This window comes from Podarcis muralis, chromosome 17 (genome assembly GCF_964188315.1).
Source record: "Podarcis muralis chromosome 17, rPodMur119.hap1.1, whole genome shotgun sequence".
NCBI lineage: Eukaryota > Metazoa > Chordata > Lepidosauria > Squamata > Lacertidae > Podarcis > Podarcis muralis.
This window is the reverse complement of record NC_135671.1, coordinates 41,303,388-41,320,086: the sequence shown is the minus strand read 5'-3', so window position 1 is coordinate 41,320,086 and position 16,699 is coordinate 41,303,388. Positions and strand designations below refer to the sequence as shown.

General features: G+C 44.6%; 1 protein-coding gene across 2 annotated transcripts; it reads left to right on the top strand.

The window, feature by feature from the left end:
• The first annotated feature begins 1,593 nt into the window (after positions 1–1,593).
• Positions 1,594–15,263, top strand: LOC114587551 (transforming protein RhoA-like). 2 transcript variants are annotated; one of them, XM_028711942.2, is made up of 5 exons: positions 1,594–1,747; positions 11,184–11,344; positions 12,775–12,895; positions 13,353–13,483; positions 13,980–15,263. In XM_028711942.2, exons 2-5 carry the CDS (start codon positions 11,189–11,191, stop codon positions 14,151–14,153), a joined length of 582 nt encoding a protein of 193 aa, XP_028567775.1. In that variant the 5' UTR covers positions 1,594–1,747; positions 11,184–11,188; the 3' UTR covers positions 14,154–15,263. The 2 variants fall into 2 exon arrangements, with proteins under 2 accessions (XP_028567775.1, XP_028567774.1); XM_028711941.2 differs by lacking the exon at positions 1,594–1,747 and adding an exon at positions 2,113–2,317.
• Positions 15,264–16,699: the final 1,436 nt, after the last annotated feature.

Below are 16,699 nucleotides of genomic sequence, written 5' to 3'. Positions count from 1 at the left end.
GCCCAGCTCCCTTAGCAGTTCCTCATAAGGCATCGTTTCCAGGCCTTTGATCATTTTGGTTGCCCTCCTCTGGACACGTTCCAGTTTGTCAGTGTCCTTCTTGAACTGTGGTGCCCAGAACTGGACACAGTACTCCAGGTGAGGTCTGACCAGAGCAGAATACAGTGGCACTATTACTTCCCTTGATCTAGATGCTATACTCCTATTGATGCAGCCCAGAATTGCATTGGCTTTTTTAGCTGCCGCGTCACACTGTTGGCTCATGTCAAGTTTGTGGTCAACCAAGACTCCTAGATCCTTTTCACATGTACTGCTCTCAAGCCAGGTGTCACCCATCTTGTATTTGTGCCTCTCATTTTTTTTGCCCAAGTGCAATACTTTACATTTCTCCCTGTTAAAGTTCATCTTGTTTGTTTTGGCCCAGTTCTCTAATCTGTCAAGGTCGTTTTGAAGTGTGATCCTGTCCTCTGGGGTGTTAGCCACCCCTCCCAGTTTGGTGTCATCTGCAAATTTGATCAGGATGCCCTTGAGTCCATCATCCAAGTCGTTGATAAAGATGTTGAATAAGACCGGGCCCAAGACAGAACCCTGTGGCACCCCACTAGTCACTCTTCTCCAGGATGAAGAGGAACCATTGATGAGCACCCTTTGGGTTCGGTCAGTCAGCCAGTTACAAATCCACTGAGTGGTAGCATAGTCAAGACCGCATTTTACCAGCTTCTTTACAAGAATATCATGGGGCACCTTGTCGAATGCCTTGCTGAAATCAAGGTAGGCTACATCCACTGCGATAGTGAGGGCAGCTCCGTCCAGGAGGAGCCCGAGACATTTGGGCACCTGAGGCCGGTGAGGGAAGATCTGCGTCGCGAACAAGGGCCAAGTCCAGCCCGGCATCGGCTGCAGATCCTGCTGAGCAGCTGCTCCCGGACCGAGGGCGCCTCTTGCGGGGGGAAGCCGGCGGAAGGGGCGCCCTTCGGCTCCTCCTCGCGGGCGGGCGGGCGAGGCCGGGGACACCAAGCCAGCCTGGGCCTCCGAAGGCGCAGCAGCTGCTCTCGGGACAGACCGACTTCCCCCTCAGGGCCAAACGCGCCGCCAAGGCTTCTCCGCCTCTGCGCGGCGCCCGAGAGACGCGCCCAAGATCAGCCGAGCAACAATTGGCCGGGAAGCGCCTCTCCTGCGGGCTGGGCGGGGCTTCGTCGGGAAAGCCGCCATTGGTGGCCGCTGACCCTGATGTCACCGGGTGGGCGTTTGCCCCGCCTTGGCCGGGAAATGACAAGGGCGCCTTGGTTCACGGCGGGCTCCCATTAGCGGCGCAGGCTGCCACTCGTCAACGAGGCTGAGGTGGAAATCCCGGCCTCCGTCGGCAATAGGAGCAATGTCCACTTGTGTCGAGCGCGATTGGTCAGTTCAACCTGCCTATCAGGCAATTCTGTGGGTGGGCGGCGATTGGCCGCCGTGTTCTCCCGTTCCGGAATCGGACAGCGCCCGATGACGCGACCAACCTCTCGTTTGGCACGAATGACGCCCTTCCATTGGCCGCACCATTCTGTCAATCCGACGGAAGGGAAGTCTCAGCCGCCTTTTATAAGACAGCGACGGCCTCGATGTCAGTACGGAGTTACGCGATTGGGCGGTGGCTTCTGTCAATCCCGAAGTGGGTGGGGCCTGCGAGGGGCTGCTGAGGAGAGTCCGGGCGGCTGCGAGTGAGCCGGGCGGAGCCGGCAGTGGAGGCCGCCGAGTGAAGCGGGTAAGAGGGAAGTTCCTACGACGGCGGGACGGGACGCAGCGGCCCTCGTGGCGACTGGGCCTCGCTTCCTCCAAAACGGAGGGGCTTTAGCCTCACGAAAAAGCTCTTGGTGAAAAGTTTGGGGGGGGGGTCGAGAGGCGAATGTGCGGCGCATGCGCGAAGCCAGAAGACGGTTGGCTGCTGGGCGGGGTCGCGGCGGCGAAGCGGGAGGAAGCGCGCCTGATTGGGCGGCTCCGCGGGGAAGGGTTCGGGGGCGGAGGCCGAGGGGGCTTTCGGAGCCCCTTGCGCATGTGCGGCCTCCATCCGTGGCTGGGGGGGCGCAAACACGGAGCTGCCCGAGCCCCCCCCCCCCCCGTTGGGCGCGGCCAAGGCCGGTCTCGCCTGCAGCCTGGTCTTGGAGTTGGGGCGAATTACAGCAACTTGAAGTGGGTCGGCGTGCAAGGCCTCGGTGCGCCTGTGCTCCTCTGGGTGGCAGGTGGGCACCATGTAGGACCGGAGGTCAAACCTATGATAAAAGTCACAGGTGGTTCTTAGTCTTGATGGAAAAGTGGCGTGCAGGTCTACTCAGAAGTAAGTCCTGCTAAATTCAAAAGCTTATACTCAAGTATTCCTTGCTGGATCACTGCCCAAGGATAACCTCTTCACTGTACAGTACATTAATTGTCCTTCCACTTTGATGGAATGGTGCTTGTAATTGTCTTGCTTTAGTCTAAATACAAGAATACTAACAGTCATCTACTTTATAGGATGTCATTATCAGCTGCTGCTTCCTCCAAAACTGATATTGGGTGTATTATTAACATATAGCTTTTTTAACCCATAAAAACACATTCCCCTTTATTTTTGGAGGAGTAAATAATTTAAGGCAGAAGTTAGATACTGATACACAAGTTTTGGACATGAAGCTGTAAGACCCTAAGAGGTATCTTAGTTTTTGCTAGTTGGAAAATAAATAAAAAATTGAAATTTAGACCCACGTGGTAATGAAAAGATTTTGCTATTTGATCTTAGAAGGTAGGCATAATTACACAGAATCAGAAGACATTCATATATATAGAGATGATTCATAAGCACCCCTATAAGACAAACAAGAAGTGGTTCTACATGGAGTACATCATCATACTAATGCTGCAGACCTGGAAACACTCTGTGGGGAATGAACTCCATTGCACTTGGTGGGGCTTGGTTCTGTATATTCATGAAAACAGGTTGCAAAACTAGTTGTAGAGAAAGTCAGCTATCCTGAATGCAGTTCACATCTCACTTCATCTTCATAGATGATATCCTTGAAAATATTAGCACAAATCAGTATATTTGTCTTTAGCATAATCGGGGTCTGTAAGATCCATAGTTTCTGCTTCTTTATTCTTCATGTATGTCAGAGTTACTGCTCTCATGTGTGTTTGTTTCCTGATTGTGTGTGTGTTGTATTAACTTTATTTCACTTGAAATAAAAGATGGAGTCTTGAGACGTGCAAAGGCCTTGCCACCAGGTTACAGCAACAATATGTTTGGTAGACTTGGGAGTTTGTTAAATAATCTAGACAAATACAGTAGCACTGCTGTCATTACCTTTAAACCTGGATTCTGTGGCAATGTAATTAACTCTGTAACAATAATGCTAACCAGTTGCATAATATTGAAATATAAAATATTGCACAAGAATTCAGTTTTCTCTTTTTTGAGTGGGCAAATGAGGAAAAAAAATATTGGCAGAGGGGGATGCAGAATGGGGAAAAAAACTAATTTCCTCTTGTGTTTTTTCCTGGGCCCTCAGTCCAGTTATCCCCTCTTGCATTCAAGGGATGACACTGGAGTAAATTGTGAGCATCACCTCTCTCAACTTTAGCTCTTAACCATCATATGGGAATAATATTGAACAGTTTAATTTTTTGCCTTCTAGCATAGGAAGCACTAGCAAATTTGTCAAACATATTTGTCATGCAAATTTTTCAGATTTGAAAACTTGTGTCCTTTATTAGAGGGCAGGTAGACAGAAAGTTTCCCAGCACTGTAATAATGAAAACTTGGATTTCTCTATTGATTTCTATGGTCAGTTATCACTTGTACTTCTCTTGAGTCATGAGCTTTCATGTCAGAAATTTCAAGGGAATTTGGAGAAAGTGTTTTATTCCATGTCTGAGGTGATTGTTCCTACTTTACTTTTCTTTTGTTGAATGTTTTATTGAAATTAAAAGACAAACAGAAATTCATCCAGAAATAACAATAGAAAATGCTACATCATATCACATTAAATTCTTATTACATCTATAATGACTTCCCGTCACTCCATCATGCATCTACCACCTATTTCTTTGAGCTCACTTTCCGTTTTCCTTTATTGATTTTCATTAATGCCTTATTCTTCTATAAGTTCCTATTATACCACAGAAGTCATTCAAGGCCTGCCATTGACGTCATATTATTACGATGTTCCTTAAAGTATATTTTGTACATGTCCCATTCTTTGATAAATGTTGTTTAGTATGTCCTCTCAATTTCCCTGTCATTTTTGCCAGCTCAGTGTATTCTAGCAGTTTGCTTTGCCACTCCAGTTTGGTTGGAATTGTGTCCCCTTTCCAGTTTGAAGTGATTAATATTCTTGCAGCTACCGTAGCGTACAATAATATTGTCATTGTTTTTTTAGGTATGTCTGAACCTAGTATCCCCAAGAGGAAAGCTTCCGGCTTTTTTATAAAAGAGATCTTAAACATCTTTTTGAGCTTGTTATAGATTACCTCCTAAATTCCTTTATTTTCTTACTGTTCCACCACATATGTAGCATTGTACCTTCCCACATCTCCAACATTTACTTGAGGTATTTTTATACATTTTCGATAGTTTTGATGGCATTAAGTGCCAGCAGAATTGCATTTTCAGAAAATTTTCTTTCAATACATAATCTGCGGTGAACCTCATCTCTACCTCCATAGTTTCCCCCAAGCATCCATTGGGATGTTGTAACCAAAATCTTGAGCCCATGTAACCATTACTGATTTTACCTCCTCCTCCTTGACTTCCTGGTCAAGGAGGAGTCTATACGTTTTAGAGAGGGTTTTTCCTTTGGAGTTAATCTGTTATTTTTCCAGTCTGGAGGGCTCTGTCGCGAAGCCATTTCATTTTTCAAGTTTAAATAGCTCATGGAGTTGGTGATATTGTAACCAATCTGACAGGTATACCCTAATTTCTTCAAAATCTTTTGGCTTCAGCTGATTTTCTTCCTCTTTTAACAATACTTTGTATGTTGGCCAATTCCCTTTCATCTTTTTCTTCTTTACTGCCAATGCTTCTATAGGAGATATCCACCATGGGGTTTTGGGTTCAAGCAGACCTTTGTATTTTGCCCAAACCATACATAGAGGCTTCCTTATAACATGATTTAAAAAGCTTTTGTGTACCTTGACCTTGTTGTAACCTAAGTAGGCATGCCAGCCATAGCAGTTGTCATACCCATCCAGATCTAAAAGGTCAGTATTTTGTAGTATACACCATTTCCTGATCCAGGAGAGACAGGACGCCCCGTAATTGAGTTTCAAATCTGGCAGGGAAAATCCCCCTCCTTCTTTAAGATCAATTAATAGTTTATGTTTGATCCTGGGCTCCTACTTTTCTGTGGGGAGGGTATGTTCTATATTCTTGTGGCATTTAAAGAAACAAGTAGTTTATCGAATGAGAAGGCTGCATTGCAGTGGGAGCAGCAAGTTTGATTGTTGTCCAAATGTCATTGCTGTGGGGCAGCCTCGTTCTCTGAACTTCAATTCCAGAAGTACTTTGGATGACTCAAAGATGCAAGTTTTTCTTTTCTGTCTCCCCCACTCCTTGCTTAAAGGTAAAGGGACCCCTGACCATTAGGTCCAGTCACGGACGACTCTGGGGTTGCGGCGCTCATCTCGCTTTATTGGCCGAGGGAGCCGGCATACAGCTTCCGGGTCATGTGGCCAGCATTACTAAGCCGCTTCTGGCGATCCAGAGCAGCGCACGGAAATGCCGATTACCTTCCCGCCAGAGCGGTACCTATTTTTCTACTTGCTCTTGGACGTGCTTTCGAACTGCTAGGTTGGCAGGAGCAGGGACCGAGCAATGGGAGCTCACCCCGTCGCGGTGATTCGAACCACCGACCTTCTGATTGGCAGGTCTTAGGCTCTATGGTTTAACCCACAGCGCCACCCGCGTCCCTCTTAAATCACTCATTGCTTAAATCACAGTAAATTTGTTTTCCAACTTGCTGAGTCACTTGAGGATACTGGCCTTAATCATGTGTTAGATGAGAATAACTTGTTCCTTACAGTTTAGTCTCAGGACATCTTTTCAGCTAGATTTTCTATTCTGCTGATTGGAAGTTTGCATTAAGGAAAGGTTATTCAGAAGCTCTCTCCTCTTTATTTTCTATCAGAGAATCTTTGTTGTGAGGTGTCTTCCCATTAAAGGGGATTCTAAACTACGGGAGATAGAAAGTCTGACATTCATAGCTGTAATGGAGGATACCCTTACAAGAAATCTCTCAAGACGATTAATCTAGAGTTTAATTTGGTTGGTTAATTCTTGCCTTAAAACCCTTTTAAGAAAGCAGACATTAAATCTTGGCCAAGCAGACTGAGCCCTTTTTCTTTTCTTTTTGAAGCGGGAAGTTTACTTAGAACTACAGATATGGGTGTAACTTGTCTAGCTTTATATATCCTCTCAGTGTACATCCAAACTAATTAGTCACCAGGGTATTCTGTTCCTCCCATCGTAACCCCAAGTTCTGGCATAAAAGCATTCTGGCTTTTGAAAACAGCATGCAGGCTTCCAGCTAAGCTAGACTTGGCTATGAATCCCCAGTACCATGTTTCAGAACTGGGCAGTGGTTTTTTTTTCCTAGAGAAAAAGGCCTCTATTCTGGATCTTATGAGTCAAACTAGAAGAAGAGCCAACTAGCTCATTTGGTCCCATTTCATAAACAGCATCAGTAGGGCAGTTTTCAATATTGTGTGTTAATAGTTGTAGCTTATAGTGAATCATTGTACTCTTAATGCAGCGACAAAGGGAGCAGACATCTTTATCCTTTTGTTGTGGTCAACAAAATTTTACTCAGACTAAACCTGTTAAAATTAATGAACATGACTAAGTTAGGCCCATTAATTTCAATGGGCCTACTCCGAGTAAAACTTGAATACCATCCTAGATCTTTTGACTAAAGGTTGAATGTGATTAGTATTTCAGCATCTATGCTTGGTCTCTAGATGTAAGTAGTAAAACTAAGCTCCCAAAAACAAATTTAGCCAGTTGCCATTGACTACTTCACGTTCCAAAACAAAGCAGTTCCCGTTTATTTTAGAAGGGCATCAAGTAAACTTCAAAATGATAAAGATCCTTCTACAGAGTGTGCATACGCACAGTCATGCAAGTCTCCTAAATTCAGCCTTGATCTCACTTTTGGAAAGGTTGTGCATCCATACTTTGTCTCTACACCAATGCACAGAGTATGGGAAATTGGAGCTTTTAGTACAGGGTGGCAAATATGACCTGGTAGGCATTACTGAAACCTGGTGGGATGAGACTCATGACTGAAATGAAGGAATTGAGGGGTATAACCTATTCAAAAGGAATAGACCAAACAGGAAGGGAGAAGGTGTAGCATTATATATAAAGGATGTGTTCACTTGTGAAGAAATCCATGACCTGGAACATGAAAAGCAGATTGAGAGTAAAGGGCAGGCTTCCTTAACTTTGGCCCTCCAGATGTTTTTGGCCTACAACTCCCATGATCTCTAGCTAGCAGGACCAGATTGAGAGTATAAGGCAGAGATAAAAGAATACCTGGACCAAAATAATTTCCCCAAAATTTCTAAAGAACAAAACAAAATTCTGAATGACCCAATCACAGTTTTTGAAGTCCAACAGGCAATTAAGCATTCCAAATCAGGAAAAACACCGGGGCCTGATGGCCTCCCTGCAATTTACTATTAAAAAATTAGAAGAGGTATTGTTCAAAACCTTGAAAACAACAATGAACAACATCCTAGAATATGGCATAATGCCTGAATCATGGAAGGAAAGTTACATCACACTGATCCCAAAACAGGGAACAGACCAGCTGTCAATAGCCAATTATAGGCCTATTTCGTTGTTGAACAACGACTATAAACTCTACACCTATATTTTAGCCGAAAGAATGAAAAAAATTCTCCAAACCGTAATACAGACCAGGCCGTAATAACAGACTGTAATAAAGACCAGGCTGACTTTTTCCCCAGCCGCCTAATTCAGAGTAACATCAGGAATATAATAAATGTGTAGGAATATCTGGAATCACAAATTGATAAACCACCAACCTTAATGGTGGTCTGTTGGCCCACGCCACCACCTTCCTCACCTGTCCTCCAGTCCAGCAGGACCAGGCTGAGAGAGAGAGGTGGGCCAAATTACTTTTATTTTTCAGGACAAAACACAACAGAAGGGTAGATGCTGCCACCACACCCTTGTCTGGGGATAGCCCAGAAGAATAACCCAAGGGAGACAGCTACTCTTCAGTGTTACCGGCTGCCCCACCCTGCAATTGCTTCACCACAAACTGCAGGCAGAAATTCAACAGGTTCAGTAGGCGACTGAGTGGTCAGACTTTGGATTCAGACTTTCCCCACGAAAGGCACACAGAACAAAATGGGAAAATCCTTTTTTAAGATTTATTTAAAAAAACAAGATTAAATATACTTAAAAGTAGGCACATCTTTTACAGGGTTTCAGGCAGGAAAATAAAAACATTGTAAAGCATCCCTAGCTAAACGTACTTACCAAAAAAACGAGAACACAAGAAAAGTTAGGGCGTTCTCGGCTGAATCAGCATCTCAAGAAGACAACAGGAATTCTACATCACAAAGGACACACATATCAATGTAGAAAGGAAGTGACTGCCAGCATGGCGGTGAATCATAGAATCATAGAGTTGGAATAGACCACAAGGGTCATCAAGTCCAACCCCCTGCCAAGCAGGAAACACCATCAGAGCACTCTTGACATATGGTTGTCAAGCCTCTGCTTAAAGACCTCCAAAGAAGGAGACTCCACCACACTCCTTGGCAGCAAATTCCACTGTCGAATCCAGCATGATCCAGCATGATGTCCAACAATGTAAGCCGCCCTCTCCCTGTCATCAGCAAAGTCATTTTTCTGCAATTCCTTTTTTTTAAATAAGATTTTTATTAAGATTTTTACATTACAAAATAGAAAAAGAAAAAAGAAAACATACAAAATAAAAGTAGTTAAAAACAATCTTTTCATCACATTATTTTTCATTTACTTGTTTCTCGGACCTCCCTTTTTTGTATTCCAGTTCAAATTATTAGCTCAGCAGTTTCTTTCCCTCTTTGTTCTACCCAGATCTTTAATCTTAAATTATTATAACCTTGAATTTGTACTTATAAACAACCATTTTTTCATATTCTTTTATACCATTACAGCTAGAAACCACTTAATTTCAATCCAGCATCATTCTAACATTCATTTAATTTTACAATGTCTCTGTAGATAGTCTTTAAATTTCTTCCAGTCTTCTTCCACTGACTCTTCTCCCTGGTCTCAGATCCTGCCAGTCATTTCCGCCAATTCCATATAGTCCATCACCTTCATCTGCCATTCTTCCAGAGTGGGTAAATCTTGTGTCTTCCAATACTTTGCAATAAGTATTCTTGCTGCTGTTGTAGCGTACATAAAGAAAGTTCTATCCTTCTTTAACTATGCCCAGGAGAAAGGCCTCTGGTTTCTTCAAGAAGGTATATTTAAATACCTTTTTCAGTTCATTATATATCGTCTCCCAGAAAGCCTTAATCCTTGGGCACGTCCACCAAAGGTGAAAGAATGTACCTTCAGTTTCCTTACATTTCCAACATTTATTATCGGGCAAATGGTAGATTTTTGCTAGCTTGACTGGGGTCATGTACCACCTGTATATCATTTTCATAATATTCTCTCTTAAGGCATTACATGCCGTAAACTTCATACCTGTGGTCCATAACTGTTCCCAGTCAGCAAACATAATATTGTGTCCAATATCTTGTGCCCATTTAATCATAACAGATTTCACCGTTTCGTCCTGAGTATTCCATTTCAACAGCAAGTTATACATCCTTGAAAAAGTCTTAGTTTTGGGTTCTAACAGTTCTGTTTCTAATTTTGATTTTTCCACCTGGAAGCCAATTTTCTTGTCCAAATTGTATGCCTCCATTATCTGATAATAATGAAGCCAGTCTCGCACTTTGTTCTTTAGTTTCTCGAAACTCTGCAGTTTTAGTCTATCTCCATCTTTTTCCAAAATTTCCCAATATTTCGGCAATTTAACCTCCATATTGAGCTTTTTCTGAGCTTTCGCTTCCATCGGTGACAGCCACCTTGGCGTTTTATTTTCCAATAAATCCTTATATCTTACCCAAACGTTAAACAATGCTTTTCTAACAATATGGTTTTTGAATCCTTTATGCGCTTTGACCTTATCATACCAGAAATATGCATGCCATCCAAATATATTGTTAAAACCTTCCAAATCCAAAATGTCTGTGTTTTCAAGGAGTAGCCATTCTTTCAACCAGCAATAAACTGCTGATTCATAATAAAGTTTAAAGTCTGGCAGGGCAAATCCACCTCTTTCCTTTGCATCTGTTAATATTTTAAATTTTATTCTAGGCTTCTTGCCCTGCCAGACAAATCTTGAGATATCTCTCTGCCACTTCTTGAAACAGTCCACCTTGTCCACAATTTGCAATGCCTGAAACAAAAACAACATTCTAGGCAATACATTCATTTTTATAGCAGCAATATGGCCCAGCAATGAAAGCTTCAAATTTGACCATATTTCTAAATCTTTTTTCACTTCAACCCAGCATTTTTCATAGTTATCTTTGAATAAATTCCCATTTTTTGCTATCATATTGATCCCCAAGTATTTAACTTTCTTAACCACTGTTAAGCCTGTCATGTTCTGAAACCTCTCTCTCTCAATTGGTATTAATTTTTTCTCTAAAACCTTGGTTTTTTACTTACTCAGTTTAAACCCTGTGACCTGACCAAATTCTTGAATCAGTTCTAAAACCCTTTTAGTACTAGATTCTGGCTCCTGTAACGTCAATACTAAATCATCTGCAAATGCTCTCAATTTGTACTGTTTGGCTCCGACCTGTATACCCTTAACCAACTGATCCCTTCTAATCATGTTCAGCAAAACCTCCAGGACCGATATAAAAAGCAATGGGGAGATTGGGCAACCTTGTCGTGTCCCTTTTTCTATTTTAAATTCTTCCATCACCACATTGTTTACAATTAATTTAGCCTTTTGTTCTGAATATATTGCACTTATACCGTTTTCAACCCGAATTACCGGCACGGCTGAGGTCCGATTGTGTGGGAGTCAGGAAGCCCTCACCCATCCCCAGTTGCTAAGAGGGTGCTGCTTTTCTTCCTTCAGGAGAGATGGCTGCCATACGCAAGAAACTTGTCATTGTAGGAGATGGAGCATGTGGAAAGACCTGCCTCCTTATTGTCTTCAGCAAGGACCAATTCCCAGAGGTCTACGTCCCCACCGTCTTTGAGAACTATGTGGCTGACATTGAGGTGGATGGAAAGCAGGTAATACTGATGTTGGGAGCCGGTCGGGCTGGGCAGATGCCTGGGCGCAATGATAGGGCCTGATATCTCCACCATCTGGCTGGCTGGTGTTTTTTTTGCTACCATGCTATGGTGCAAGTCAGTTGGCTCACGCGGTAGCACTTCAGCAAAAGAGCAGCAGCTTCTGCAAGCCACCTGACTCACACAGCAGCGCAGCAGCAGAAGAGTCTGCATATTTTGTAGAGCATTATGAACCATTCTACTTTTTCCATTTCTCTGAGGCCCAGCTGGGGTCCTGCTGCAAGCTCCTGTGCTGAGCCCAAATTGGAGGCCAGCTGCTTGCCCACTATATATATTTATATATTGTCTGGGGCGGGACGTGGGTGGCGCTGTGGGTAAAAGCCTCAGCGCCTAGGGCTTGCCGATCGAAAGGTCGGCGGTTCGAATCCCCGTGGCGGGGTGCGCTCCCGCTGCTCGGTCCCAGCGCCTGCCAACCTAGCAGTTCGAAAGCACTCCCGGGTGCAAGTAGATAAATATGGACCGCTTACTGGCGGGAAGGTAAATGGCGTTTCCGTGTGCGGCTCTGGCTCGCCAGAGCAGCGATTTCATGCTGGCCATGTGACCCGGAAGTGTCTCCGGACAGCGCTGGCCCCCGGCCTCTTGAGTGAGATGGGCGCACAACCCTAGAGTCTGTCAAGACTGGCCCGTACGGGCAGGGGTACCTTTACCTTTACTATTGTCTGGGGCATTTGGCCTCCTTCTCTGAGTTGGTCAGTGTAATGTGTGAAATAGTCCTCTTCCTCTCCCCACTCCCAAGAACAGAGAGGAATTGATTTGAGAGAAATGAAGAATAGCTGCAGAAAGAACAGGTGGTTCTTTTGGAACTGCATTTCTTGGTGGTAACAGGGAGTAGAGTTTGGAGTATGCTTTTCGGATTGAATTACAACAATACCAGCATCTTTCCACTTTGGTTGTGATTCATTACAGAATCACATTCATTACAGATGCGGGTGGCGCTGTGGTGTAAGCCACTGAGCCTAGGGCTTGCCGATGGGAAGGTCGGTGGTTCGAATCCCCGCGGCGGGGTGAGTTCATGTTGCTCGGTCTAAGCTCCTGACAACCTAGCAGTCCGAAAGCACCTCAAAGTGCAAGTAGATAAATAGGTACCACTCTGGCGGGAAGGTAAATGGCGTTTCCGTGCGCTGCTCCAGTTTTGCCAGAAGCAGCTTAGTCATGCTGGCCACATGACCCAGAAAAACTGTCTGCAGACAAACATCAGCTCCCTTGGCCAGTAAAGTGAGATGAGCGCCACAACCCCAGAGTCGTTTGTGACTGGACTTAACTGTCAGGGGCCCTTTACCTTTAAGGATCTAATAGGGAAGACACTAGCACATCACAGAATATGCTTTCGTTTAATGGAGTGATGACAGCACTTATTTGCGTTTCTACAGGTAGAACTTGCCCTTTGGGATACAGCTGGCCAAGAGGACTATGACCGCCTGAGACCCCTCTCCTACCCAGATACAGACGTCATCCTCATGTGTTTCTCCATTGACAGCCCTGACAGTTTAGGTGAGTCTCCCCTGAGTATGTGGGAGGGCTGACTGAATAAGAAGCAGCAGAGACTTCTGTAGACCTTTGGCTCTGGTCTCTTCCCAGATGTCAGATTGCTGATGGGAGCAGTTAAACTGTCATAGTAGTTGATTAGCTGGTCATATGCAGTGTATTACATCACACCACGGCTGGCGTTCAGTGTTCTGCCGCTTGTCCCTCCCCATTTCCGTCTTTCCCCCATTGCCTCCCCCCCCCCATGTACACATATCCCAGCTTTAACATTGGCTGCACCACATCCATTTTCTGAGCTTGCTACTCCTGTACCCACAGTGGTGGAAGTCCTTTAAATTTCATCCTGGTGGTGTCTGAAGGAACTCGAGACAGTTTCCCAAATCTTTGCTTTGGGGCACAAGTGGCTGAGAACTCCAGGGTCTTCCTAGGTTTATGCTTATGGTTTTACTTTGTGCCTCTACAGAGAACATCCCTGAGAAGTGGACTCCGGAGGTGAAGCACTTCTGCCCCAATGTGCCTATCATCCTGGTGGGGAACAAGAAGGACCTGCGTAATGATGAGCACACACGCCGGGAGCTGGCCAAGATGAAGCAGGTGCAGAGAGGCAACTGACATTCTTTGCTGGGATTTAGTATTGCCATCAGAATAGGAGGAGGGTACAAACAGCTATGCATATGGCCATTTGGGGCTTGAAAGGAATCTATGTCCTTTCCATTTACATCTGAGCACAAGCCCATCCAGAGAGGTGTATTGTGGCCTTCTTCTCATTTTTGAAGGGGGCTTGGCGAAGCACAAAGCTACTGGTTTCCATGGGTTTCTCAGTACCTTTTCACAACACACTCTACTTGGACTGAAGACAGCACTTGGCTTGCATGATACCATAAAATAACCTCCAACTTCACAACCCTAGCAAGGGCTGGGTACCAGTTTTCAGCAAAGGATATAGTCCCAGGGAGTTAGTATTGTGTGGTTATAGGAGCCAGGAGTTCTGATAGCTAGGCTCTAGCTTTGATTGCTAGATTCTACCTCACTTCCCTTACCAGGATAGATCCCAGGCAACCTCACTGTCTGTTTCGCCCTTCCCTTTCAGGAACCAGTGAAGCCAGAGGAGGGACGTGACATGGCAAACAGGATTAGTGCTTTTGGCTACCTGGAATGTTCTGCAAAGACAAAGGATGGAGTACGGGAAGTGTTTGAGATGGCTACCCGGGCTGCCTTGCAGGCCAAACGTGGGCGCAAGAAGACCTCATGCCAGCTGCTGTAATTCCTTCCCAGCCTGCCTTCCCTGCCAGCCAGCCAAGCCTTTGAGCTCTTTGCTTCCAGGCTTGCCTCTCTTGTGATACCATGGACTGGCAGGTCTCCTCAGAGAGGGGGCTTGCTAGAGCTGGGCAGGGGCTCTTCTGGAGCATGACAACTAACTTTGGAGGTGGGGTGGTATTTCCCCCTTCCGTCACAGGCTTCTGACTCCCTCATAACAGGTCAGAAAATTCTGGCCCTCGGTGGGTCAGTGGGAGAGCTCCTTATCTTTCCGCGTGCTTGCTCACAGCAATCTTGATTCTCGTTGGCAGCCTAGGGCACTACACTGCTCCAAGCCGTTTCTTTGTAGAAGACTTTTTGCCAAAGTGTGAAAGCCCTTTGCTTCAATAAAGGTCAGAGCCTTGAATTGGAACATCTAGCCCTGCCTAGTAAGGGACTCTTGACATGTCAACAAGTCATTCATTGTGAGTGGAGCCAGTGCTCCTGCACAGTGGGCAAGCAGTTACCCTTATCTTGGCAGACTCATTGATCCCTTAGCTGGCTTTTCTGCTTTTTAGGCTAGAGCAGAACCACTTTGGCGCTTGTCCCCTTCCTCAAGGCGAACATAGCCCAGTTCAAAAGCCACCCACTGTCAGTTTCTTGAGGGCTGTCTCAGTAAAGTGACATCAGGTCCTCCACCTTCTCTCTCTCCCACCCCAGAACAGAATTGTCTCCACTTAAATATTTATCTCCCGACAGCAGAGCAGACAGCTGCCTTTCCTTCAAACTGGCCCAAGAGACTGGGCCTTGCAGCCTGGCCCCTTTCTAGCAAAAATCTATATTTGTAAGCAGAGGTGCTATGAGCCAGTTTGTTGCTGTTTGGAAGCTCTCTGGATAGCTGGTAGCTGGAGTAGCCACTGCCACAGCTTGAAGTGCAAAGGACCTCCTCTGTTGCTTCTGTCTCGCTGCTCCCCCAACACTCCTGCTTCTCTTCCCTTCCGCCTTCTTTGTACTCACTGCATTGCCACCGGGGTGTATGATTTTGTGTTTAATTTGTATTCACATGTTTAAAAAGTGGTTGTTACTTTTCAAAATGTACTTGAAAGAAAAATCTGTAATAAATTTGTAGCAATGTTTAGTACATGGTGGGGCTTTGCTTTTTGCCTCTTAAAATCTGCTGTGGAAAGGGAACCAGTAAAAAGGTGAGCATTGATTTCCTTACAGCAGTTGTACAGCACTGTCCCACCAAACTGCTGATCCCATGAAGTGCTTTGGTTGGAGTAAATTGTGATGGCTGGTAAAAGTAATCATACACTTCCCATAACCTTCATGAGGAAATAAGTCTTACCCAGAAACAAAAAATGTTTTAAGCAAGAAGCAGGATGGTGGTAGAAGCAGTCCAATAGACTGGGAGCTAATCGAAGCATAGAGAGCTTGGCTTCAGGTAGGCCTGGTGCCCCTTTGGATTCCTGAAGCTCTAGAAAGTGTAGGGCACTCTATGGAGAAAATGTGGTGGAAAGTAAACTTTCCAAACAGTTCTGTTAGAAACCACTTTGCAAAACTACTGGAGACATTCTCATAGTTGATTATTTGCTGATTTGTACATACAATAGCAACACGGGCCTTCTCACTTTCAGCCTTTCTCAACCTGTGGATCCCCAGATGTTGTTGAACTACAACTTCCATTATCCCTAGCTAGGAAGGCCAGAGCTCAGGGATGATGGGAGTTTTAGTCCAACATCATCTGGGGACCCACAGGTTGAGAACCACTGGTAGGTGAACATTATACAGTACTCTGCCTGCCTTGTCCTTGTGCCTACTCTTTGGAGTGCAAGATTGTGACTTTGCTGTCTTTCTCTCCTGGTTCTCCCCTTTTGTTAATGTGAAATCCGATTTCTCTTAGGCGCCTTAAATAGTGAACAGGCACTTAATTGACATTCTGATGAAATTTTTTAGCTACAGAAAACTACCAACAGTTTCTTCTCCTTGTGGTGTCAATTCATGGTATCAGTATTGGATATATGTAATCATGATCTGCACCATTTAATACATCTGCAGCGTAAGTCTAGACCTTTCAGTTACCTAAAGCCAGGCCTATTTAGGATAACTTCTGCTTAATGGCACAGCTGAGCAACCTCAACCCCCCCCCCCCCCCATTCTTCTATGCCACTGGAGTTCATGCTTGTTTCATTATCTATTGTTTGTAGATAATGAATCTATCTATTGTTTAAGTAATTTCGTTGTCCCCGAGAGGGGGCAATGACAATAAAGATATTATTATTATTAGCTTCTAAAACATTTGGCCTACTTTCTCTATAATTTTAGGACAAGCGGAAGGGACAGTATTTTATCAACATCTATTTTTACTTTTTTTTCCTTGTATGGTTTTCCCCCTCAGCTGTTTGACAGCAAATGGTAGTCTTCTGACTTAAAAGTAATTCCTTTCTGAGTTGCCACACATTCTAATTCCCAGAACAGTAGCTATATTGCTCTGTTCTAAATATATCCTCTATTCTTTTTTTAAAGTAACCTCCTCAAACTCAGTGTAGTGCTGAGGTTGATAGAGCCAGTCAT